At 47.8% G+C, this 26,977-nt stretch overlaps 1 protein-coding gene across 4 annotated transcripts in view; it reads left to right on the top strand.

The window, feature by feature from the left end:
- Window positions 1-26,977, top strand: part of EPRS1 (glutamyl-prolyl-tRNA synthetase 1) — a 113,374-nt gene that overhangs the window by 38,774 nt on the left and 47,623 nt on the right. For all 4 annotated transcript variants that reach the window (XM_040430449.1, XM_040430452.1, XM_040430450.1 and 1 more), the window contains exons 8-17: window positions 409-601; window positions 7,833-8,004; window positions 8,161-8,394; window positions 9,532-9,616; window positions 11,434-11,493; window positions 19,503-19,613; window positions 21,507-21,643; window positions 24,587-24,794; window positions 26,022-26,134; window positions 26,337-26,454. In XM_040430449.1, the coding sequence (XP_040286383.1) occupies window positions 409-601; window positions 7,833-8,004; window positions 8,161-8,394; window positions 9,532-9,616; window positions 11,434-11,493; window positions 19,503-19,613; window positions 21,507-21,643; window positions 24,587-24,794; window positions 26,022-26,134; window positions 26,337-26,454 (1,431 nt within the window). The remainder of the gene's footprint in view (window positions 1-408; window positions 602-7,832; window positions 8,005-8,160; window positions 8,395-9,531; window positions 9,617-11,433; window positions 11,494-19,502; window positions 19,614-21,506; window positions 21,644-24,586; window positions 24,795-26,021; window positions 26,135-26,336; window positions 26,455-26,977) is intronic.

Below are 26,977 nucleotides of genomic sequence, written 5' to 3'. Positions count from 1 at the left end.
GAGCCTCTAGGAGCAACGGGGGCGTTGCACCTGCTTTTAGAGGCTCTGCTCCCTCTGCAGCTGCCGCACCCACTGCACTTTGATTTACAGGGACAGGCAGTGAAAATATCATCATTTCTGGCCCTGTCAAAGTGGAGAGGGCACAGCAGTTGGAGAGAGCAGAGTCTCTAGGTGTAACAGCGACGCCCCCGTTGCTCCTAGATGCTTATTTGCATATATTAAAATATCACACACACACAGCCGCCCTTTAAGATGCAAACCTTGTGCAGTATTAAACGCTTTGTCTGTGTACATTTTGTACTTGCACCCACATAACTTTCTAACCTGTACCGTCGGTGGTGGTCACTGGTCCTAAAGAAAGACCTCTTAGCTCTAACATGCCTATTCCCTTGCTGGTCTTGTTCTCAGGTTATCCTGGAAGACGTCTCATTGCTTCAGATCAAGCCCGACCAGTTCACGTACACATCTGATCACTTTAATAAGATTATCGAATACGCTGAGAAACTCATTCGAGAGGGAAAGGCTTATGTGGACGATACCCCCGCCGAGCAGATGAAGGCAGAGCGCGAGCAGAGGACCGTGTCCAAGCACAGGAACAACAGTAAGAACCATCCAGGAGAACAGAGCTGCACATTACATGGCTAGGGACTGGGCAAACAAACATCGCTAATCTCCAGATATCTTTAGCACCATCTAATACAAATCTACAAAACAAAGGTCGTCTGTCATTTAAGGACATTCCTTTTTCTCTCTTGGCAAGGTTGTTTTAGTTCTGGAACATTAGTATTCTGCATAGTGCCGTTCCTCTATCACTCCTCCTGGGAATATGTGATCAAGTTGAAGACTGAGCATTGCCATTCCCTTATCACTTATGTGCTTAAAGGGGTTGTCTGGGTTCAGAGCTGAACCCGAGCATTCCTCCATTTTCACCCCGACAGCCCCCCTGACTTGAGCATCAGAGAAGTTCATTCTCTGATGCTCTCCTTTGCCCTGCGCTAAATCGCGCAGGACTAAGGCATTTTTTGGAGGTTCGGTGACGTACCGGGGCTCTCCATGGGCCTGCCAGGAAGCCCAGTGATGTCACCGGCACTGATGGGTGGGATTTAGCTCTGCCCTAGCCAGTAAAACGGCTAGGGCAGCGCTAAAGCCCACCCATCAGAGCCGGTGACGTCATCGAACACCCTGCCGGGCGGAAGCTTCCGCCCGGCAGTGTGTTACGATAAACAAAAGAGCCCGTGCCCTGCGCGATATAGCGCAGGTCAAGGGAGCGCATAAGATGCTCCGATGCTAGCCTCATGGGGGCTGCCTAGGTAAAAATAACGGGTTCAGCTCTGACCCCCGACAACCCCTTTAAAGGGGTTGTCCCAGAGTAATAGCATACCACCTATCCACAAGTGTCTGATCATGAGGATCTGGGCACTGGGACCCCACCGATCATGAGAATAAAGTTTCATATCCCCCATTTTAATTGGGTAGCCAGTCAAGCGTGCACATTACCGCTCCTATCAAAGCCCTTGAGAGTCCCGGAGACAGAAGAGCGCTGTATTCTCCTGTCATGCTTGACACGGGGCCCTGATCTCATTGGTAGCTCAGACCCCCCTCGATCAGACAGTTATCCCGTTGTCATTTTGGGACGACCACTTTACATCCGTCCCTGTATTGATGTATGGTGTGGAGAAGGGCCAAAATGACAGCATGTTTTATCTCGACAGACAATACAGTGCATTATGTGGGAATACCTGTTCTTGTTCGCAGAAAACATGGTTCAGCTTGTATATCATCATACTTATGCACCCCACTTAAACACCTCTCACCCAGATGAACTTCCCAACCTGGATCTTCTCCAGTCAAAATACCTTTTTAAAAAAAATTAGTTTTCCAATTAGATTATATCAATTCGAACTGCGCCCTGGCCGCCAGGGACTATGCACAGGAGCAGTGTCTGTACTTATACATTTCTCGTTCATTCCATTGGGGGACACAGACCATGGGTATAGCTTAGAGATATTACTAGGAGGGACACTATGCAAAAAAAGAAGCTCCTCCTCCTCGGGCTATACCCCCAGGCACCTCCAGGAGAACTTCAGTCTTTGCTTAGTGTCCGTTCAAGGAGGTTGACATTTATTCTTCTCCTGTTTGTTATTTTTTTCTGGTTTCAGATGGGGACGCAGGTCAGCATTGCGCTTTCCTGGCCCCTGTGGAGGGTCTGCCACGGTCTTCTGAAGGTTCCTGGCTACCTCCCATTCCCCCACAGAAGAAAAGTGGATCCAGGCTCGACATGTTAGCTCTGGCATCCCACCAGCTGCTGGGACACCTGCTGCCTACCCTCCACCAGAGCACTGCTCTCCTTGATTGGAGTCAGACGTCTGAAGAGGTGAATCCCTGCTGGTCTGGACATCGAGGGAGCATGCTGTGCAGATAAGTATTGCCTGCTTCAATCTCCCTCCTTTCCCCCCCCTCCCCCCACCCCTTCATGTCGTCTGTCTGGCGCTCTGTGACCTGAGGTGAGCTAGAGAAGGACCGGCTGGGGGCATTTTTTCCCGTTGGGAGGGGGCCTTTCTGGGGAGGGCTGGTGATTCCACTGATACCTGCCTGCAGCTCAGACTATGGCCGCATCGGCGGCAATCTTGGCACTGAAGGAGTGTATTTTATCTTATGGCCGCTGCGCTCTCTGCAGCTCCCGCCGGCCTGCTCCTCCCGATATTAACCCCCGCTGCGCCGTTTCTGGCGAAGGGGTGTATTTGAAATGCGCGCGCGCTTATTTCGCGCGCTTATTTCGCGCCGCAATGACGCGTCCAAGGGGGCGGAGCCTCGGCGTCCAGCTCTGTCTCTCCCTACGCCGGAGACTCTGCTGGATTGCGGCCGTGCAGCTCCTCAGTTCTCGGTGCCGGAGACTTCTGCTGTTGCCTGGGTGGTAGGAATTGCAGCAACCTGGTAGGAAATCTTTTTTGGAATACCATCATGCCTAAACCTGGGGCCCCTAAGCCTTCCAAGGCTTCCTCTCAGGCTCCACTGGAGTCATGTAAAATATGCCTTAGGCCTTTTTCTGTCACTGGTTCCTGTGACTCATGCCCTGCTCCCGGACAGGATCAGCCTCCTTCTCTTGCTCAGCCCGGTCCTCCCTCTGCCCCTGCGGATCCAGCGGTACCCGCCTGGGCCTCCGCCATGTCTAATGCGGCAGCTGATCTGGCCTTAGTTGCCAAGGCAGCCATGTCCTTCATGGAGCGCATGGCGGCTACTACTCCAGTGGCATCCACCACTCCATCCCCTCTCAGCGACTCTCACAGAGGGCGTCTGACTTCTAAAAGGCAGCGTGAGCGGCAGCATTCCTCCTCGGATGACTCCGCTTCTCCCCCTCGCCTTGAGGCATGCCCGGTTGACTCTCCCCCTCGCAGGGAGCGCAAATCCGATGGGGAATTGTCCGGATCGGACGAAGTCACGGAGCGGGAACCCCTGCCTAAGCTTTCCACCATGGTAACCGAGTTGGTGGCAGCTGTCCGTGACACTTTTAATATACAAGGGGATTCTCCTCCCTCCACTAGTCGGGAGTTCTCCCTTTTTCCACCCAAGAAACAGGAGTCCGCCGTGTTCCCTATTCACGAGGAATTCACTGCGGTCCTATCAAAAGCTTGGGATCGACCTAATCAAAAATTTTCGGCCACCAAGCGTATGGATACGCTTTATCCTTTTCCAGCTGACACAGTGGAAAAGTGGACTTCTTCCCCTAAGGTAGATCCTCCGGTGGCCAGGTTAGCCAAGAACACGGCCCTTCCCGTCCTAGACGGTTCCTCTCTGCAGGATGCGGTGGACAGACGTTTGGATTCACTTTCCAAGTCCATCTTCTCGCTGGCGGGCGCTTCCCTGCGACCGGCCTTTGCGTCGGCTTGGGTCGCCAGAGCCCTTACAACGTGGTTGCAGCGCCACCACCAGGATCTGTCAGAGCAGGACGCCTCTGCAGATACTCTGGATTTTATCATCCAGATGTCTCAAGCGTCTAAATATCTCTGTGAGGCTTCAATGGACATCGGCTCCCTCTTTGCCCGTATTTCGGCCCTCTCTGTCATTCAGCGCAGGGAGGTCTGGCTGAAGGTGTGGGATGCTGATGCCTCATCCAAGCGATCCCTCGCTAACCTTCCCTTTGAAGGGTCCAGGCTCTTTGGGGCTCAACTAGATGAATTCATTTCTGCCGCAACAGGGGGCAAGAGCACTCATCTACCCCAGCCCAGGACCAAGCGTCCCTTTCGGTCTCGGCCTTCAGGTTTCCGGGGCCAGTCCTTTCGTCGCTTCTCCACTGCCAGGACGCCGTCATCCTCATCGGCAGGGGGGTCCCAGGACTCCCGCAAGAAGCCTTTCTTCAAGCCCCAGCCTTCTTGGCGGCCTCGGGCGCAGTCAGCCCGTCCTCCTGCTCCCAAGCAACCCTCCGCATGAAGGGGTGCCCCCACCCCTCGTGGTGGGGGGCCGTCTGCTCTCCTTTCAACAGGTCTGGAGGGCTCACGTTCAGGACGCCTGGGCTCTGGAAGTGGTGACGTCCGGCTACAAGTTGGAGTTCGCGTCCAGCCCGCCGGAACGTTTTTTCCCTTCTCGCGTTCCGGGGGATCCAGCCAGGGCCTCGGACCTCTTTTTTGCGGTCTCCTCTCTTCTGGACCGTGGTGTCATTTCCCCCGTTCCCCCAGAAGAGCAAGGGACAGGTTTTTACTCAAACCTGTTCGTTGTTCCAAAGAAAGAGGGGTCAGTGCGTCCAATCTTGGATCTAAAACGTCTCAACAAGTTTCTACGGGTGCGGAAGTTTCGCATGGAGTCCCTTCGCTCCGTTATTGCTTCTCTGCTTCCAGGAGAATTTCTCGCGTCTGTGGACATTCAAGACGCCTACTTGCACGTCCCTATTGCAGAGTCCCACCATCGCTTTCTGCGCTTTGCCATAGGGGGGCGTCATTACCAGTTCGTCGCCCTACCTTTTGGGTTGGCAACCGCCCCTCGAGTTTTTACGAAGATTCTGGCGCCTCTCATGGCGCTTCTTCGCACCAGGGGCATCTCTTTGTTACCATACCTAGACGACATCTTGATAAAAGCTCCGTCTCTTCCACAGGCCGAGGACAGCATCCGAATCACGGTTCAATCCCTGGAACGGTTCGGATGGCTGATCAATCTCCCCAAGTCCTCTCTGCACCCCTCCCAGAGACTTTCGTTCCTGGGGATGATCTTGGACACCTCGATTTCTCGGGTGTTTCTTCCAGATTCCAAGGCTTCCCAGATTCGTCTGGCAATGGTGCTCCTTCTACGCTCTCCACGTCCCACCATTCGGGAGTGCATGCGGGTGCTGGGCCTTATGGTCTCCTCTTTCGAGGCGATTCCGTACGCCCAATTTCACACTCGTCCGCTACAACAGATGATCCTTGCCCTCTGGAACAAGAACCCTCGGGGTCTAGACACTCCTGTTCGTCTGTCCCGGCAAGTTCGAGCGTCTCTCCCTTGGTGGCAGTCTCCCCTGAACCTATCGTCAGGAAAGTCCTTCCTTCCGTTCTCCTGGACGATAGTCACCACCGACGCCAGCCTCATCGGTTGGGGAGGTGTTCTCCGGAACCTCACAGTTCAGGGTGTCTGGTCGACGGAGGAATCCCGTCTCCCGATAAACGTTTTGGAATTGAGGGCGATTTTCCACTCCCTCTCCCATTGGACTCCTCTCCTGGCGACTCGCCCGGTGCGGGTTCAGTCGGACAATGCCACGGCTGTGGCTTATGTCAACCATCAGGGCGGGACTCGCAGTCGGGCAGTAATGCGGGAAGTAGCGAGGATCCTCTTATGGGCGGAGTCTCATGTTCCAGTATTGTCGGCAGTGTACATCCCGGGAGTCGACAATTGGACGGCGGATTTTCTGAGTCGCACCAAGGTGGATCCGGGAGAGTGGTCTCTCCATCCGGAGGTGTTCGAGGACATCTGCCACCGATGGGGCCGTCCGGACGTAGATTTGATGGCTTCCCGGCTCAACCACAAGGTGCCGGTGTATCTTGCCCGCGCTCGAGACCCACGGGCGGACGGGGTGGACGCGCTGGTATTTCCATGGCAGCGGTTCAGCTTCCTTTACGTCTTCCCTCCGATTCCTCTGTTGCCGAAGGTGCTGCGCAAGATCGAGGCGGAGGGGATACCAACCATTCTCGTCGCTCCGGATTGGCCTCGTCGCGCCTGGTTCTCCAGCGTCGCTCGTATGTTGGCGGACGTCCCGTGGCCTCTGCCCGACAGAGAGGATCTCTTGTCTCAGGGGCCGCTCTTCCACCAGAATTCACGGCAGCTGCGTTTAACGGCGTGGCTGTTGAGACCGCCATCCTGAGGAAGAGAGGCTTCTCTGATGCGGTGGTAAGAACCATGATCAGGGCTCGAAAGCCGGCTTCTTCACGAATCTATTATCGCACCTGGAAGGCCTTCCTGGTGTTTTGTGAGAAATCGGGCTACTCGCCCCTACGTTTCTCTGTCCCAGTGGTGCTGTCTTTTCTCCAGTCCGGCCTCGACATGGGTCTGTCGCTCAGTTCTTTAAAGGGTCAGGTTTCTGCTTTGGCTATCTTTTTTCAGAGGTCCATTGCCTTTTTGAGACCTGTAAAAACCTTCCTGCAGGGGGTGGCGCATTCGGTTCCTCCGTATGTGCCTCCCTTGCCCCCCTGGGATCTCAACTTGGTTCTGCGCGCCCTTCAGGCGGCGCCTTTTGAACCTCTGAGGGAGATCTCTCTGGTTTTACTCACCTGGAAGGGAGTTTTTTCTGGTGGCCATAACCTCCATCAGGCGAGTTTCGGAGCTGGCCGCACTTTCCTGCCGGGAACCTTTTCTGGTCTTTCACCAGGATAAGGTGGTGCTCAGGCCGGTGCCTTCTTTTTTGCCCAAGGTGGTTTCTCCCTTCCACCTTAACGAGGATCTTGTCCTGCCCTCTTTTTGTCCTTCTCCGGTGAACCCCAAGGAATGTGCTCTCCACTCCCTGGACGTCGTCAGGGCCCTGAAGGTGTACCTGGGGGCTACCGCTTCCTTCCGGCGTTCAGACTCTCTCTTTGTGATTCCTGAAGGGTCCCGTAAGGGCCTGGCGGCTTCCAAGGTCACCGTGGCGCGGTGGATCCGTTCCGCTATTGCTGCGGCATATCGCGCTCGCGGCCACGTTCCGCCGTCGCGGATTACCGCTCACTCCACAAGGGCAGTGGGTGCTTCCTGGGCTAGACGCAATCGCGCATCCGTTTCCCAGTTGTGTAAGGCGGCCACTTGGTCGTCCTTACATACTTTCACAAAGTTTTATCAGTTACACTCTCTGGCCTCGGCTGATGCTGCTCTTGGGCGCAGGGTATTGCAGGCTGTGGTTCCGGTTTGACTACTGGACGTTTATTCCTGGCGGTGTTGGATTTGTTCTTTTTTCCCACCCCATGGACTGCTTTGGGACGTCCCATGGTCTGTGTCCCCCAATGGAATGAACGAGAAAAGGAGATTTTTGTGAAACTCACCTGTAAAATCTTTTTCTCGTAATTTCCATTGGGGGACACAGCTCCCGCCCCCTTTTTTGGTTTACGCCTTAGGGTGTGCTGTGTGATGGTTTCCATAATGTTTTGTTTCCGTTCTCCTTCTCCTACTGCTTTTGCAACGACTGAAGTTCTCCTGGAGGTGCCTGGGGGTATAGCCCGAGGAGGAGGAGCTTCTTTTTTTGCATAGTGTCCCTCCTAGTAATATCTCTAAGCTATACCCATGGTCTGTGTCCCCCAATGGAAATTACGAGAAAAAGATTTTACAGGTGAGTTTCACAAAAATCTCCTTATTCTGGTTAATAAATCCTGCACTGTGAGTATGAGACATGTTTTTCCTCGTAGCGGTGGAGAAGAACCAGCAAATGTGGGAGGAAATGAAGAAGGGCTCGGCGTTGGGTCAGACCTGCTGCCTTCGAGCTAAAATTGACATGAACTCCAACAACGGATGCATGCGAGACCCCACGTTATTCCGCTGCAAGACTCAGCCACATCCCCGGACTGGGGCCAAGTACAAGTGAGTAAATCCAGGTTCTGACATGAGGGTCCGGCGGGCAGTGCTCGTTCAACTCTCATTAGTCAGACATTTCTACTAATACCAAAAATTGCATTGTTGTATCCCGATAGTTCCTTAATTATTTTTTTTTTGTCTGTCCTTTGCTTTCCTCTGCAGCATCTACCCCACCTATGACTTTGCCTGCCCAATAGTGGACAGTATAGAAGGAGTCACGCATGCGCTGAGAACGACCGAGTATCACGACCGGGACGAGCAGTTCTATTGGATCATCGATGCCTTGGGAATTAGGAAACCTTACATTTGGGAGTACAGCCGCCTGAACCTCAACAACACTGTCCTGTCCAAGAGAAAACTCACCTGGTTTGTTAACGAAGGCCTTGTGGATGGTTGGTAAGTGCAATGCTACCAATATACACACTGGATATGAAAAACCGACCGAAAACCTGTGCTTGTTATGTAGAGTTGAGCACTGGTCAGGCTCATTGATGAGTTCAGTTCATCTCAAAACTGTGGGTTTTCAGGTTTCTTTATGAAGATTTGTATGGTGGGGCAGTGAGCTCCAGATTATGGGGCTGCAAGAGAGGAATCTTAATTTTGCAAGGAGCAGATAAAGGGAGGGCAAAAAGGGAGGTCTGGGGAAGATCGGAGATTGTCTGGAGGGATTGGGTCAGAGGTGTATGGAGGCGACTGGTTGTGGACCGGCTTGTATGTCGCTGAGCTAAATTTGTTGGGCAATGGTAAAACAAGTGAGGTGGAGATGTTTAACCGGGCAGCAGAGTTAATGGGGTTGTCCACCTTTTATTAAAGGGGTATTTCCATGCTAGCGATATGCCCCCATCTGAGATGAGAAAACCCCTTTTAAGTGATGGCCTGTCCTCAGGATAGGCTGTCACTACCTGACTTCGGCTGTAGCTTCGGCCCTGAAAGCAGACAGCTCCTTCAACCTTCATAGACTGAGCTTTATTACTGCAGTGCTGTTTCTATTGATCCCACCGATGGCTTATCCCCAGCATGGGCCATCACTTAATGAGGCTCTGTCACCAGGATCAACCCTATTAAACCAGACCTACTGGCTGGTAGGGCTCATCATGCTGATTAAAACTGTTCCTCTCTCTTGTCTGTATGTTAAACGGCTGCAGAGAATCTTAGGTTATCCCGAGACAGTGGACTTATGAGACTGGTGAACGTGCAGCTGTGATTAGTGGGTCTCCTGCCAGTCTCTTCCTCCTGATTGTTCTTGACACAGGAAATGTGGCTGCTCACATTCTGGTGTCGAGAGGAACCAGATAGTAGAGACCACTTGGGGGACCAGGTAAGTGTTGGGGGTATGACTCCATAATGACTGCCAGACAAACATTGTGATTGCTGAGCCACAATATTTCAGCCTGTTCAGTACAACTTTAACCTTAGTTGTTGGACTGAATAGCATGGTAAGCACAGCTAGATTCTTTGTCTACAATATCCACCATGCTTTACACAGAAAATAATGCATTCTTTTTCCTTTTTATCTGCCTCTTTCTATTGTAGGGATGACCCCAGGTTCCCAACTGTGCGAGGAGTTCTTAGAAGAGGAATGACCGTGGAGGGGCTGAAACAGTTCATAGCTGCACAGGTCAGTGCAGGAAGCAATCATCGTCCCTGCCTGAAGGAGTATTCTCATCTCAGACCTGTATGGCATATTCACAGTATACGCCTGTGATGGCTAACCTCCTGCACTCAAGCTGTGGTAAAACTACAACTCCCAAGATGTACACTTGGCTGTTCTAAGAACGCCATAGAAAGTAATGGAGCATGCTGGGAGTTGTAGTTTCACCATGGAGTGCCGGAGGTTAGCCATCACTGGCATACACTATAACTGTCTGATAGATGTAGTTCACACATCTCTAGAACAGCGGTCCCTGCTTGAATAATTGTGAATGCATGCATGGCAATCTGTCTATTCATGGGCGTCAGGGGACCCCTGTTCTGGAAATTAGTGCGGATCCGCATCTATCAGACGTTTCCTTGTCTAAGGGGACGATACACCCTTTTAATTCCGCAACAGAATGTGAGTTGAGATATTCTATCCCTTAAAGAATATATGAAAATACAGCCATAAGAAGTACATACATGCTTAAAGTTAGGCTGGGCTACTTACCATGTCCCTTGGCGATGCTGATGCTAATTCCTGATGGAATCTGCCATTATTCCACAGCTAATAAAATGTATCTAGACGTTCCTACACCCCAGCCTCGATCCCCTGTGCGCAGAGGTGGACTGGGAACTTAAAGTGGCCTAGGAAAAAAACAAAAAACAAAGTGGCCTCATGTTTTAGGTGGGTTTAAATTGACAGAAGGCGGGGCAACACAAGTAGGCGCGGTCAACAATACCGTAGCGCAAAATACCGCCCCCCCCCCAGAACCATATACCACAGTGTAGCCCAATATATTGCCCCAAAACCTCTCCCTCTATGTTAACCATCAATAGATGCCATTTTCTGTCATCCTCCAGTTGTCTCTGACTAGGATATAGAACAGGGGGCTTAGTAGGTGAGATGCGGGCTCCAACAGTTGAATTTAGGAGGGCATGTGTGGTCGCTGGCCAGAGTACCTGATTCTAACAGCTTTAATTACCCCTGAGAGAGCATTATGTACTTGGCCAGCGGCAGAGAGAAGGGTTTGGGTGGTCCACTGGGCATTGGCCTACCAGGACATTTTCTTTGTAAGGTCTATGACCAATCCGCCCCTGCCTGTGCGCTCCAGTAAGATGCACCAAGGCAGATGCTTCTTCATAAATAAGATGCATTAGTCTGGGCCCCGCCGCTGTTTAAAAAGTCTGAAATTATAGAGTTTGGCAGAATTTGCAAGTTTTTTTTTTTTTAGTTTTTTTTATGCCACAATAGTGGTGTAAAAGCTTTAATTAATGCTCTCAACCTCCTGGTATCCTGCAGGTGATGTGAGCATGCTGATGGAAAAGCGTAGGATTCCCTATAGTTGGTTTACGATCTTCCTTTTGGGAATTGTCGGCCCCTAATGGTATCCTTTTTCATTTTTAGAAAAAAAAAATGCAAACGTAACAGATCAAAAATACGGCAAATTGTCTGCAAAAATTTGAAATCCATCCCAAGTAGCCGAAGGACGTTTGTGAAAATCCATTGCTGTAGAAATGACCCCATTCAGATGCTCAAAATGTATTTGTTCAGTGAATTAGCCGAGACGTAATAGCGATACATAAGAACAGCGGGTCAGAGGAAGTTAGTTGGGTCCTGTTCACACACGATAGAAGTATAGGCATTTGCAGTGATTGATGGCCTTGTGTTCCTGGAGCTGCCTTAATAGAAAACATTGTGGTACCATAATTTTTGTGCTGTGTTTGTTCCTTAGTGATGTCAGTGGGGTAAAAAAAAAAGTTCTTAAAAAAATCTTCACATTTCTGTGGTTCTGTTTGCAGGGCTCCTCCCGATCTGTTGTGAACATGGAATGGGACAAAATCTGGGCATTTAACAAGAAGGTAAACGGCGACTCCCTGCAGTGTGGTTTGGAAAGCTGCTCTGTCCATTAGAGCGCCCCCTACTGACCTCTCGACTACTGCCCTAGTGGTCTGCAGTACATGGCTAACACCATATCCTGCAGGCTCCTTAGACCTAAGGCGTTACTGTAACACCCATACCTTTTATTCCTATCCTATCTGTGAATGTCTTCATGACTCCATTGACTCGCCCCCAACCAAACGTTGACTTGTGGGAACGGATCTTGGCGTGAATTTTCTCAGTAAACTCTGCATTTCATTTTTCTGCTTTCAAGCTGCGAGCTATCTGTAAGAAGGTATTACTGGACACTTACTTTTCTTTTCTTATTTTGTTCTTTTCTTTTTATTTGGCCTTTGGCATATAGCTTCCAGTTGTGTAAGCATACGTTGCCAACTCCATCATTTTATAGCTTAACGAAAAAAGAAATAATGAACACAATCACGTGACTGTCGCGCTGAAGAGTCTCGCAGCTGTAGCTTAAAATAAGTGTCGTGTACAAAGGTGCATTCACTGCCACAGAGAGAAGATTGCAGCAAGGGTACCATCACCTGGCAGTGAAGCTGGTGGGAGCTCTATTAGGACGACTCTTCGTGGGGATATTTCTTACGTTGGTTCACATTGAAGTATATTAGGATGTAGGTTGCGCAGGTTTACTGTCCTGCCTGATCTGACGTCAGGCATGGAGAGAGACTTCTGCAGTCTGGGCTGTCGTGTTCTGGAACCCTCGGACACCTAGTGAGGAGCATGCACAGGTCCCATTATTTTCTATAGGACCCGTATATGATCCTTGCTGTGTCAGACTTTTGCCTTGTCAACTCCATGGCCGACATCAGATCAGGCAGTGTAGAATATGCATGGGTGCCCCTTTAAACACAACTTTTACCATCTTCCCTTTGCTACATCTTAAGAAGGCTGTCTCATCTGAGACATTGGTGACATATCGCTAGGATGTGCCAACAATGTCGGGCCACCTCTGGAACCCGCACCTATATCCAGAATGGGACCCCTGAATCGAGCAGAGAGCAGCTGCCTCTGTGCGGCCGTCCTCCATTTCTATGGGGCTGCCGAGAATACCTGAGCGCTGGCTCGGTTAACTCTGGCAGTCCTATAGAAGTAAATGGAGCAGTGGCTGCGCTTGCGTGCTGCTCTCTCCATTAACATCTACGGGACTCTCGAAAATAGCCAAGCAGGCTATTTTCGGAACTCCCATAGAAATTGAGAGCACAGCGCGCATGCGCAGTGCACTCTCATTCACTTTCAGGGGCCCATTTTGGAGATAGTTTTGGGGCCCACCTCTGAGACCGGAAACTATCTGACTTTGGTGGCATATCCTAGCAATATGCTATCAAAGTCCCAGATGAAATAACCCCTTTAAATAGAAAATAAACAAATAACCGGACGCTTCCCTGTTTTTTGTGTAATATAGACTTTGCCATTTTTTTTTTTTTTTGTAACTAATTCTTCATGTTATTACTGAAAGAACAAATCCTGTATGGCTACTTTAAAAAGAAAAATCAGCAGACTGCTGTTGACAGATCTATGTCTCTATAGCACTTTGAATGCGTACCAGTGTCATGCTTGTTAGTTCAGGTACACACACACCTTAGACAGCTGTATATTCAGCCAAAAGCTGTTCCTCCTGATGCTTCCATGCACATGCATACTTTGCTTTGCTGAGCATGCATGTGTTCGCAAATAGAAGAGAGGAATAAGCAGCTGCCCGGCACCCCTTCCGGCGTCTTATCTCCTGTGAGAACAAAGGACTTGGTGTGTTTGAAATCCAACTACCCAGTCCTTCTTTTTCCTGACGTCAGGGTGGAGTCTGGACACCGCCAAACACATAAGATAGTTGGCCACTTTGGCCGACCTTTCTTTTATATGTATGTGCGCTTGGAAGATTTGTTACACAGAATCTCTTTCATACGTCGGAATGGTTTTTATTTTCTGCAGCAAGCACGCGGATTGCTTACAGCCACATTCAGTTGAGTGAAACAGGCACACATTTCTGCAACAAATTTTCCCAGTGTGAATATCCCCGTAATATTCCTGGCAGTCTGGCTCAATAAAGGGATTCGATTAGAAAAAGGGTCTTTTTACTTTTTTTTTTCCAATTTTTTTTTGGGGCAATTTTAACATTGCAATTGTGCCCCAGAAACCATCCATGGGCAAGAATGGCAGTTTCTGGGTGAAAAAAATAATGAAGACCCTTTTTCTAACGGGAACCCGTCATCAACGTTATGCTACCCATACTAACGGCAGAATAAAGTAGAGGCAGGTGAGTTGATTTCAGCGGTCTGTCATTTAAAAGTTAAAAGTAAGTGGTTGCCGCGAACCAACATCACAATCATTGCAGACTGGGCCTGGAAGAGTCACGGCCACCTGAGAAGAGTCCTGGTTATTCATAAATTCCTGCTCTCCTGCCCACCTGCTGATGACTGACAGCCTTCTACCTAGTTTTCCCTTTTCTCTCTAGGACAGAGCTGCCAATCAGCAGATGGGCGAGAGAGCAGGAGATTATGAATAACCAGGACTCTTCTCAGGTAGATTTGACTCTTTTCAAGGCCTGGGCTGCAGTGATTATGATGCTGGTTCTCGGCAACCACTTACTTTTAGCTCATGAGTGACACACCGCTGACATCAGCATTTCTGTCACTATTTTATGCTGCCCTCAGTGAGGTCTACATAAAGTTGATGACGGGTTCCCTTTAAAATAAGCCAGGCTGTCAGGGATATTAAAGGGGTTATCATTAGGGATCGACCGATATTGATTTTTTAGGGCCGATACCGATAATTTTGTGGACTTTCAGGCCGATAGCCGATAATTTATACCGATATTCTGGGAATTTTCATTTTTGAGAAAATAATTTCCTACACAAATCTGCTGAAAATTAATATGTTTATTGTTAACGTATTTTTATTTATTTTTTTGTAAATCTTTTTCATTTATACTTAATATATTTTTTTTTTTTTTTTTACTAACTTTTAGCCCCCTTAGAGACTAGAACCCTTGTCCTATTCACCCTGATAGATCTCTATCAGGGTGAATAGGATCTCACACTGTCCCTGCTGCTCTGTGCTTTGTGCACACAGCAGCATGGAGCTTATCATGGCAGCCAGGGCTTCAGTAGCGTCCTGGCTGCCATGGTAACCGATCGGAGCCCCAGGCTTACACAGCTGGGGCTCCGATCGGAGGAGCAGGGGAGAGGGGATCCTGTGGCCACTGCCACCAATGATTAATACTGGGTGGGGGGGGCGCACTGCGCCACCAATGTTTTTACTATGGGGGTGGGGGACGCACTGCGCCACCAATAATTAATACTGGGGGGCTTGGGGGGGGGGGGGGGTGCACTGCGCCACCAATAAGGATAAGTCTCTCAATCATTCATATACAGGAGGCGGGAGCTGGCTGCAGAATCACATAGCCGGCTCCCGACCTCTATGAGCGGTAGCTGCGATCCGTGGCACCTAAGGGGTTAACTACCGCAGATCGCAGCTACCGCTCATAGAGGTCGGGAGCCGGCTATGTGATTCTGCAGCCAGCTCCCGCCTCCTGTGTATATGAATGAATGAGAGACTTATCTTCATTGGTGGAGCGGTGGCCACAGCCCCTCCCCTCCTCTTATCTTCTCTCCTCTCATTGGCAGCAGCAGCACAGGGGGAGGGAGACACTGCTTCCTTCTCCCCTGTGCTGCTGAGGGAACACGGAGAGCGCTGAGAGCAGCGCGTTCTGTGTTCCCATACGTTATCGGTATATCGGCAAAATAGATGCCGATACCGATAACGTTCAAAATCCTGAATATCAGCCGATAATATCGGTAAAACCGATAATCGGTCGATCCCTAGTTATCATCATGTAGAGAGAGTTAATACAAGGCACTTACTAATGTATTGTGTTTGTCCATATCGCCTCCTTTGCTGGCTGGGTTCCATCACATTATACACTGCTCGTTTCTGGGGGTTACGACCACCCTGCAGAGTAGATACGAGGTGGCTGGAATAGGAGGTGCTGCACAATCATGCTTATTGCACGGTCCCGGTCACCAGAGGGGCTGGCGCTTTTTCATGTAGTGTGCGAACACGACCACCGCTGCTGGATTGCAGGGTGGTCGTAACCCCTGGATAACAGCAGTGTATAATTTGATTGGAAAATGGCTCCAGCCAGCAAAGGAAGCAATATGGACAATCACAATACAATAGCAAGAGGCTTGCATTAACTTTCTGTACATGATAAATGTCATTCGCTGATGTGAGACGGCCGCTTTAAGTGTATATTCACACAGTCCAGATATGTTGCAGAAATTTGTGTGACTGTTTCATTCTTCTGAATGGGCCTTGCAGAAATCCCCCGTCCCAGACAGGCCCACCATGAGTTGTCACATAAGCCTGCGATGGCTAACCCCCGGCGCTCCACTCCGTGGTAAAACTACGACCCCCCCCCAAGGTGTACACTTGCTTGGCTGTTCTCAGAACTCCATAGAAATGAATGGAGCATGCTGGGAGTCGTAGTTTCCCCACAGCTGGAGTGCCGGAGGTTAGCCATCACTGACATAAGCCATCATAAGATCCATCATCAGCAGCTTGTTGGTCATTATCCAAATATAAAGCCTGTGATGTGCCGAGAGCTGCTCTGAATGTTCACCAGTTATCGCCCGGACACAATCCTATTCTAAAGGGGACCACAGGAGGCCAGCTTTCTTGCGCCTTTTACGCAGTGAATGCACCTTGTCTACAGTGAATTCTGCTGCCCTTCTACGCCTCTCCCACAATATCCAAGCTACCAGAATTTGGTTGGTCCCTGTGCAGAGTAATGACCCCTCATCTTCCAGCAGTGACCTGTATAAGTCCTCCGAGATTGTGAATGTTGCTTAGTCCAGAGGTTTGTGATTGTGTTTTGTTCAGGGGCTGGCTGGATCGTTTTCACGATAGATCAGGCTACGTTCACACTTTGCCTCTACCATGGCCTGAGTTGTCACCCTGCATCTCATCAGTGGGTCAGTATCATGGTTTCTGCAGTAGTTAAGTCTTCATGAATTCATCCATCCTTACAGACCGTGTCCAGCCAGGCCCTGTACTGCTTCGGCCTTGTCCTCATCAGTTTTTTCTGCCTGACTTCATACGGAAATGATCTGCTTGTTCAGCATGTGCCCTTCTACCTTGTAGTTGTCCTCAGTTCTAATGTTGATGAGTGACGTAAATTGGTCTTGAGTCTAGGCAGGAGGGTTAGCAGCAGGTATGGGACGATAATTCAAATGATTAGAAATGAGAATTGTGCTGCGTAAAGGTTACTAGAAAATCCTGTGCTGATTAATAGAACTTTATAGAGGTTGGAGTTCTGTTTTACTGATACAGAGCTCCAAATCCCCTGCATAGACATAGATTTTAAAAATAAACTTTTAACTACCTGCAGCCCCCACTAGAGGGAGCTTACGACTTGCCGGGATACTAGTAACAGTAAGCTCATAAGCTCCCCCTAGTGGTGTCTTCAGGCAGCCAGTATTTTATCTTTTAAATAGGTTTTGTGCTGATTAATATGTTATTAGTGGGACATGTTTCTGATACAGAGCTCCAAATCCCAGAAAACACCTTTAAAAATATACAGGGAGACTTCTCGCTGGTCTTTGTTTCCAGCACTGCACCGTCCATGACTACTCCATATGTCGCTACAGCCAATCACTGGCTTCTCAATTTTTGTGGGCTTGGAAATCCACTTTGAATCTGATATTTATGGAATGGACCTGAAACTATGTGTAAAAAAAAACTGATCAGATCGCTATACAGATGAATTAATCCACGCAAAACCTATTTAGATAAAACTAATCAGGTGTTCGGGGCGGACCTGCAGCGTTGCTGTCCAGTCTCTGGTATAGATGACTTTTTCCAAGACTTGCATATTGATGACCTGTTGTCAGGATAGATCGTCAATATATTGATTTAGTGGGGCTTTGACGCTCAGTACCCCCCCCCGCTGATCAGCTGTCGGAGGGAACCCCCGTTATTGGACAAGCACTTTGGATTTGTCACACTATACCAAGCACAGCTCCATACGTTGTAAAGTGAGGCCCACTTGAATGGGATTGAGCTGCAGAAAGGCTATGCGACTGATGAATGTGACGTCATTGGCCTAGGTAGAGGCTGCAACTCTCATACAATCACCGCAGCCCCTTCAAGCAGCTGATTATTGGGGGTTCATAGAGTCAGACACCCACCGATCAAATATTGGTGACCTGTCATGAGGGTAAGTCATCGATATTTAAATCCCAGAAAACACCTTTTAAAGGCTATGTACTAAATACATAAAGGGAATCAACAAGGTAAAAGAGGAGAGAATATTTAAAAGAAGAAAAACTACCACAAGAGGACATAGTTTTAAATGTAATATCAGGAAGTATTACTTTACTGAGAGAGTAGTGGATGCATGGAATAGCCTTCCTGCAGAAGTGGTAGCTGCAAATACAGTGAAGGAGTTTAAGCATGCATGGGATAGGCATAAGGCTATCCTTCATATAAGATAAGGGCCGGGGGCTATCCATAGTATTCAGTATATTGGGCAGACTAGATGGGCCGAATGGTTCTTATCTGCCGACACATTCTATGTTTCTATGTACACCTTCGGGGACAATTTTTTATTTATTTATGATTGCATTTTACTCATTTTGGGCTAAAAATAATTTTTTCAATTGGTCTTTATTAAAAAAAAATATTGAGCCTTTCTGTCACAAAGGGTTAACTGTTTTTCTAGGTGTATGAATGATACTTTCACTTTGTGAGGGTCATCTAATAACCCTTCTCTAAATTACTAAACAGTCATAAACACTTATTTAAGCCTCATTCTGTAAGATAAGAACTGAGCTAAGGTCAAAGATAAGGAGCCCTCCCTGCTATAGGGAGCAGAGAGAAAATTCAGATCCTGCTAGTAGATAAACTCAAAGCTGTGCAGGGAAAACGGGTCATCATTTTTAATAAAGACCAATTGAAAAAGTGAGTACAATGCAATAATAAAAATAAAAAAAACATTTGCACCAAAGGTGTACATAGCCTTTAAGCTGGTCATTGTAGTTCATCTGACTGGATACTCTGTAGCCTGACCCTTTAAAGTGAATCTGTCACCAGCATTCTCCCTATCTCCCTATCAAACTGTTTGCATAGACACATAGCTCTGGTTCACTTGATTAAAACACCGTTATTCTTCTTTTGATCCCAGGCTCCATTTCTGAGTTATAATTATTTTTCTTAATATGCTAATTGGACCTTTGGTGACATAAGGGTGTCGCCATTGCTCTTGTTGCACCCAGTCCCCGCTCCTTTCTGTGGTCAGCCTTTCCCTCGCTGCTTTGATTGACAGGGCCAAGCAGTGGCAAAACAGAGAGGGAGAGTCTGCCCACGGAAAGGAGGTGCAACAAGAGCAATGGTCATGCCTTCATTGCACCAAAGGCCTAATTTGCATATTAAGAAAAAGTATCGTAACTCAGGAACGAAGCCAACAACAGAAAGCCAGCGTTCTAATCTGGTGAACCACAGCTGTCTGTCTATGCAAACAGCTGGATAGGGAGGTCGCTGTTAGGACTCCCTTTCAATGCTTTATCTCCCATAAGGCTATGTTCTTGCTGTCTGTCGCTGTTGTTGTACAGCTCTGCTTGCCCCGTGATCAGTCATTACTTAAAGATATTTATTACCACTAGATAGATGAGAAATGTTAGATCAGCGAGTGTCTTAACCCTGGCTATGTCTCCCCATAGAGTTGTATGAAGTGGCAGCGAGCATGCTCGACCACTGGTCCATACAGACTCCTCCTTACTGTGGTCGAGTTTGGATGGTGATATTACGTCCCCGTGTTCTAGCCAATGATTGCAGTAATTCTCAGTGTTATAATTTGCAGTCATCCGCTAACACTTCTGTTCTGGATGCTCAAGACCAGTATATGTCCAGCTTCATACATGACCAGAAATGTACATGTCATCATCTCACCCGCTCCTGTGTTTGCTTCTTCCAGGTTATCGACCCTGTTGCCCCACGGTACAATGCTTTGCTGAAGAGCCAAGTCGTTCCAGTGAACGTCCCAGGGGCTCAAGAAGGAATGACTGAAGTCGCCAAGCACCCAAAGGTCTCCATGATCTATCATTCTTATTAGGTGTCCCACTATTAAGTCTCAGTCATTGTACAGGTCATACAAAATGCACATGATCCAGGGAAGGGTTATGACATTTCCTTAGGTACTATGGCACCACCTGGTGTTCAAAGTGTATAGCAGTGTGCACGTCCACCTCATGATCTGGGTGCTGGTGGACCCACATGCTCAGCCACTCTTCTCACTGCCAGGTCTCTACATATTAACCCCCTGTTCACTGCAGGGTGGCCGATAGAAATGGCTTTCTACCTGCTTGTCTTGTGGATAGAAAAATATTAACCCAACATAAACCTATATATTTTATTCCATCAGTATTCATTTGCACTTTGACATACAGGATGAAATTTGGTTGAATAAAGTTTCAGCTCCTTTTTAATATACTTTGGAGGCGCCGGTCTTAACCCTGTGTGCTGGCGGTGGATCTGCCAAAAGTTATAAAGAGGCGCCGGCCTCTACATTACTTCAGCACATCCAACGCCAGTCTAAACGTAAGACCGCTTCCGAGCTGTCTAAAACAGGAGTAGAAAACGATGAATGAGGCGCGGCCTGTCTGCCTGTCCCCGCCAACGCCATGCCCATTTTTTAGAACTGGCATAAGCGGGGGGGGAGAAGTTGCAGATTGTGGCGCAACTAACCGTTTTGCCACCATCTGCGCCTGAAATACGCCAAATATAGGCTTATTTCAGGATAATAACTGACCCCTCTTTGTGTTTCAGCTTCTAACCATTTTAAAGATCTCTGCTTGCGGTTCGTGTATGGAAAAAGTACTTCTCACAGCTGAGGGTTTGCCACATTTGTGTCTAGGCAGTGCTCTGTGAACGAAATACCTCAACAGCACAAATCTCTCTCCTGCCCTGATGTGCTACGTGTGGATTTCAGGCCTGTTGATTCACAGAGAATGGTCTTGTCTGGATACAGTTGTGACATACTGTCAGTTTATAATTTGTTTTGGGGCACCAACCTCCAGTGATCCTGAAAATGCAGGGGGGTCCCAGGGGTCAGTTATCTACCGGCCGTAGGGATGGCATATCCTAGAGTTATGCCATAATGTTTTGAAGTATGAAATCCCCTTTAAATCGGTTTTCCAGTAATAATGATTTTTTAGTACCTGCAGCCTGCCCCCTGAAATAGAAGATTCATACTTACCTGCTCCTCACCACTCCGGTCCTCCGCACTGCCTACACTGCATCCATCTTCTGGCCCCCACGCTGTTCACATTAGGCGGAGTGTGGGCACACGCACCGCTACAGCTAATGACCGGCTTCAGCGGTGGCGTACTTAGGAGCGGACTGGGAACTTTAAAGTGGCCCTGGAAAAAAGTGTTTTGTAGTTGGATCCAAATTGATGGAAGGCAGGGTTAGAAATACCATATTGTGGCACATTATACCACCCCAACAGAGCCATAAATCCCAGTCCATCAAAAAAATACATCCTAAAACTTCCACTGGCCGGCCGTGAGGAGGGCCCAGGCAACTCCCTGGGCATCGGCCCACCGGGAAAGTTCCCTGTAAGGTCTATGGCCAATCCACCCCTGGACGTGCTGCTCATGGCCACATTGCTACTGAAGCCGGTCATTGGATGGAGGGGTGCATGTGATGTAAACCGGAAGATGGAGACAGTGGAGGAGGTACTGCGGAGGACCGGAGTGGCGAGGAGCAGGTAAGTATGAATCTTCTGTTTCAGGGGGCTGTGGGCAGTTGCTAAAAGATCATATTAGTAGAAAACCCCTTTAAAGTATGTGATTGTAGTGAAGGACATAGAGCTGGGGTTTATCCACTGTTATCCTCCTATGTACTAAATCCATCTTTGCTGGGTGGTGGAGTCTTGAGGCAAACAAAATTTGTTAATTGTGCTTTTACTGTTTTGCAGAATGCCGAGGTTGGCATGAAGCCTGTATGGTACGGGCCTCGCGTTCTTATAGAGGGAGCAGATGCTGAGACCTTGTCCGAGGGAGAGTTGGTCACCTTTATCAACTGGGGTAATCTCAACATCACCAAAATTCACCGGTAAGAAACGTTAAAGGGAAGGAACTTTACAGCCAGTGCATTTTCATAGTTTCGATGCATGTATGTCACCATGGTAACAGACTACATACAGTATAAGCCCTTGGTAGTCTGACTCTGCAGTCATATGGACATCCTCTGCAGTCCTTGCAAAATCCATTAAATGAATGTTAAAGGGGTTCTTAGGGAATTAAGAAAATGAAAAAACTTACATTTTACTTTATTATAAATATGTTCCCAAATACCTTTCATTAGTTATAATGGCTCGTTTTGTCTGGGGAGCAATCATTAGGAGTAATAAAATGGCCGCCGTCCCATCCTGCAAACAAAACCTGTCCTAATCGCACAGCATTCCTTGCAAGCAGAGAGAGGAGGATGAGGCAGCTCTTTAGCTCAGTGTTGTGAAGTAACTTGTCCTACTGTATGATTAGGACAGGTTTTGTGTGGACTAATAGGACGGCGGCCATTTTATTCCTCCTTATCATTGCTCCCCAGACAAAACGAGACATTATAGCTAATGAAAGATGTTTGAGAATATACACTGCTCAAAAAAATAAAGGGAACACTTAAACAACACAATGTAACTCCAAGTCAATCACACTTCTGTGAAATCAAACTGTCCACTTAAGAAGCAACACTGAGTGACAATCAATTTCACATGCTGTTGTGCAAATGGGATAGACAACAGGTGGAAATTATAGGCAATTAGCAAGACACCCCCAATAAAGGAGTGGTTCTGCAGGTGGTTACCACAGACCACTTCTCATTTCCTATGCTTCCTGGCTGATGTTTTGGTCACTTTTGAATGCTGGCGGTGCTTTCACTCTAGTGGTAGCATGAGACGGAGTCTACAACCCACACAAGTGGCTCAGGTAGTGCAGCTTATCCAGGATGGCACATCAATGCGAGCTGTGGCAAGAAGGTTTGCTGTGTCTGTCAGCGTAGTGTCCAGAGCATGGAGGCGCTACCAGGAGACAGGCCAGTACATCAGGAGACGTGCAGGAGGGCAACAACCCAGCAGCAGGACCGCTACCTCCGCCTTTGTGCAAGGAGGAACAGGAGGAGCACTGCCAGAGCCTTGCAAAATGACCTCCAGCAGGCCACAAATGTGCATGTGTCTGCTCAAACGGTCAGAAACAGACTCCATGAGGGTGATATGAGGGCCCGACGTCCATAGGTGGGGGTTGTGCTTACAGCCCAACACCGTGCAAGACGTTTGGCATTTGCCAGAGAACACCAAGATTGGCAAATTTGCCACTGGCGCCCTGTGCTCTTCACAGATGAAAGCAGGTTCACACTGAGCACATGTGACAGAGTCTTGAGACGCCGTGGAGAAAGTTCTGCTGCCTGCAACATCCTTCAGCATGACCGGTTTGGCATCGGGTCAGTAATGGTGTGGAGTGGCATTTCTTTGGAGGGCCGCACAGCCCTCCTTGTGCTCGCCAGAGGTAGCCTGACTGCCATTAGGTACCGAGATGAGATCCTCAGACCCCTTGTGAGACCATATGCTGGTGCGGTTGGCCCTGGGTTCCTCCTAATGCAAGACAATGCTAGACCTCATGTGGCTGGAGTGTGTCAGCAGTTCCTGCAAGACGAAGGCATTGATGCCATGGACTGGCCCGCCCGTTCCCCAGACCTGAATCCAATTGAGCACATCTGGGACATCATGTCTCGCTCTATCCACCAACCACAGACTGTCCAGGAGTTGGCAGATGCTTTAGTCCAGGTCTGGGAGGAGATCCCTCAGGAGACCGTCCGCCACCTCATCAGGAGCATGCACAGGCGTTGTAGGGAGGTCATACAGGCACGTGGAGGCCACACACACTACTGAGCCTCATTTTGACTTGTTTTAAGGACATTACATTAAAGTTGGATCAGCCTGTAGTGTGTTTTTCCACTTTAATTTTGAGTGTGACTCCAAATACAGACCTCCATGGGTTAAAAAATTTGATTTCCATTTTTAAATTTTTGTGTGATTTTGTTGTCAGCACATTCAACTATGTAAAGAACAAAGTATTTCAGAAGAATATTTAAGTATTTTCATTTTCTCAATTCCCGGAGAACCCCTTTACGAAAGACTAGGGGACTGATGTAGTATGACTGTAAGATCAGACTACTCAATGTTTGTATGTAGTCTGTTACAGTGGTATGCTCATCTTATAATGTGATGGCACGTGGCTAAGATATGATATCCTAATATGATTGGTGGGGTCTGACCTCTGAGTCCGCAGTGCTGATTTAGCTCATTGTCCCATTCACTGTTGGACAGCAACTCCCTGGTCATCCACTGTGCAGGTTACAGCAGCCTGGCTCTATTCAAGGGCAGAGAAAACATTACTGGGTTTTGCCACGGAAAATATTCTACATTTTTCAAACCATGGATGTAATTAAAAATTCAGTATAGCCACTGAGTTATTCAATAAAATGTATCTTTATAGCGCCACCTGCTGTTTGTTCTTTAATCTCTTGTCCATCTCATTGAGGTGGTCGCACGTGCTCAGTTTAAATCTCTAATTTCCACCAGCCATATCTTCTGTTAGAAGCTGTGGCACTTACAGGGAAAGAGCTACAGCAGAAAGGACACGTCCCCTTAGCTGCCAACCTATAATAAATTTAGCAGAACAGTTGGAGCAATGAGTGAGGAGATCTCTGGATCCATGTGAGGTCCAGGGCTGGTTCTAGCTTTGTTAGAGAGAGATTGTCATGTACTATATGATGTCTGATTTTAATGTATTACATGGGTCATGGCATAACCCCTTTAAAAGAGGCCACAGTTCTAAAGTAGTGCTGTGGCCCCTTCATTCTCAGGATCTTTAGGGATCCCAGAGTGATGGCATATCCTATAGTGATGACATGACTTTTTATAAGATGGGAATGCCCTTTGGATGTAATTCCGGGTTTGGTTACTGTAATCTAGACACTGACCTCATGTGTTTTCATCTGCAGAGACTCCAGCGGGAAGGTAACTTCTCTCGATGCCAAGCTGAACTTGGAGAACAAGGACTTCAAGAAAACCACCAAAATAACGTGGCTGGCAGATACCCCTAAAGCTTCATTAACCCCAACATTGTGTGTCAACTATGACCATCTGATCACAAAGCCAGTCCTTGGCAAAGAAGAAGACTTCAAACAGTACATTAACAGGAGTAGCAAGGTGACCGCGACATCCCTGTCTTTTAGTACTGACCAACCAGTCACTGAGCTGCTGATGTAAATGGTAATGTGGGTTCTCCATTCTGGAGATGTGTGAGATCAAGTTATGTTCCTGGAGACAGAAGTTTTTCTTGACTTTCTGTCAGAGAACCGTTGAGGAACACTACATGGAGTGGCAAAACCTGAAATGGCTGATAACCGGGAACGGTAGATTGTCCATTATGTAACCTCCTAACTAAGGTCCGCCATGTTTTCGTAGCACTGCGAAGTTAGTCCTGCAGGGGTGTCCTGTGCCTCCGTGGAGCCAGGTGCTGCTGATCGCGGTTTGATCAAAGAGGACTCCCCCTTCAATTGCTCACTGGAGTACCCCTGTTCAGTCAACTCTGGGGACTTAGAAAGGGCCCCCAGAATGCCTGTACGCTAAAGGGCAGATTTATTACAAGTGGTGCAGAGAAAAACTGGCTTTAGTTGCCCAAAGCAGTTAATCAGATTCCACCTTTTATTTTTTTTAGAGTTTCTTTGGCAAACGGAAAGTGGAATCTGGTTGCTATGGGCAACTAAAGCCAGTTTCTTGTTAATGGCATTGGGGGATACAGCACCATGGGTATATGCCTAGCTACCACTAGGAGGCGACACTAGAAATGAAAAAAGGTTGGCTCTGCCCAGGTCCGCTATACGCTCTACACCACTTTTTTGATAAATATTCCCCAAAGCCTTTAAAAACTGGAGAAATAGAAAATCTGATGACTCCATTCTAACACACGACATGATACAATGTAGAAAAATGAAAAGGCACCATAAATATTTAAATATCAATATCTATATCCCCTCAAATCCCTTTTAAGAATTAATTTAGTATAATTCGGTGTAAAATGGCAATGGTATTAAAAAAACAAACTAAAAATGTTTTTTTTTTTTTTTTTCTTTTTAATCTTCTTCCCAAATAGCTTTGAAAAAGCTTGTCAGGGGTTAAGTTAGCTCAATGCTGTTGTGTGTGTGTACATGTCGCTGCTCATAGCCGCACACATTGCTGATGGCGTTGTGTGTCCACAGGACTGCGGCATAATGGGACTTGCAGGGCAGAGCTGTCAGTTACATTGCCTTCCCGCCTAAAGCGAGCTGCTTAGCAGTGTAAATCTTAGGGACAGCACGGTTATAATCCATTTTAAAACTGCAAAGTGAACATACCATTAGTATTTTTGCTTACTACATTTTTCTTTCACTTCAGCAAGAGGAGGTCATGCTGGGAGACCCCTGTCTGAAGACCCTGAAAAAGGGGGACCTCATCCAGCTGCAGCGAAGGGGCTTTTATATTTGTGATGAGCCGTATGAGCCAATCAGGTAAGAGATCATAGGTTTACACAAACCTGTCTTTATATATATATATATATATATATATATATATATATATATATATATATATATTATAATATATTTATTATGTAATTACACTCTTCTTGGACGTTTCATTTTCCACTTTTATATAAGTGGATCCAGGAATATTCTTGCTTAGTCTCTTTGACACGTCCTTTGCGTTTCTCAGCCCACACAGCTGTAAGGAGGCTCCTTGTGTCTTAATATACATCCCGGATGGTCACACCAAGGAGATGCCAACCTCGGGCTCTAAAGAGAAAACCAAAACTGCCGGTGTCAAAACTGAGGTAGGTTCAAGAATAGGATGAATAGACTTGGAAAATTTAGGGAAGTCTGAGATGATGCAGGACGTTGAGCGTCTCCTGGTCTAAGACATTCACACCACCGTATTTTCAGTCCACGTCTGATGTGCATTTTTGGCGGATTGCCCATGAACCAATTTTTTTTTCTGCAAAAAATACGGCCATGCCGCAAATTATAGAACATGTCCTATTCTTGTCTGTTTTGCGGATAAGAGTATGCATTTTTATAGTGGGACCCGCAAAAAGTGAAGGAAGCACCTGGACCATATGCCTAATTTGCAGACTGCAAAACAGATATGGTTCTGTGAACATAGCCTAAAGTTGAGAGCAGCTACCGAGAACCATTAGAAACAGGAGCACAAGGCGCATCATCCAGAGACGTATTGAGAGTGGTGTAAGGTAACCCCCATAACATTGTTCAACTACGAATGCAAGGTCGTAATACCAGACCCCAAATAATGACAGGAGGGGACAATGGAAGCTGAAACAAGGCCGTTCAGATAAATGG

The sequence above is a fragment of the Bufo bufo genome, chromosome 4, assembly GCF_905171765.1.
Source record: "Bufo bufo chromosome 4, aBufBuf1.1, whole genome shotgun sequence".
Lineage (NCBI taxonomy): Eukaryota > Metazoa > Chordata > Amphibia > Anura > Bufonidae > Bufo > Bufo bufo.
This window is presented reverse-complemented; position numbering and strand designations above follow the sequence as displayed.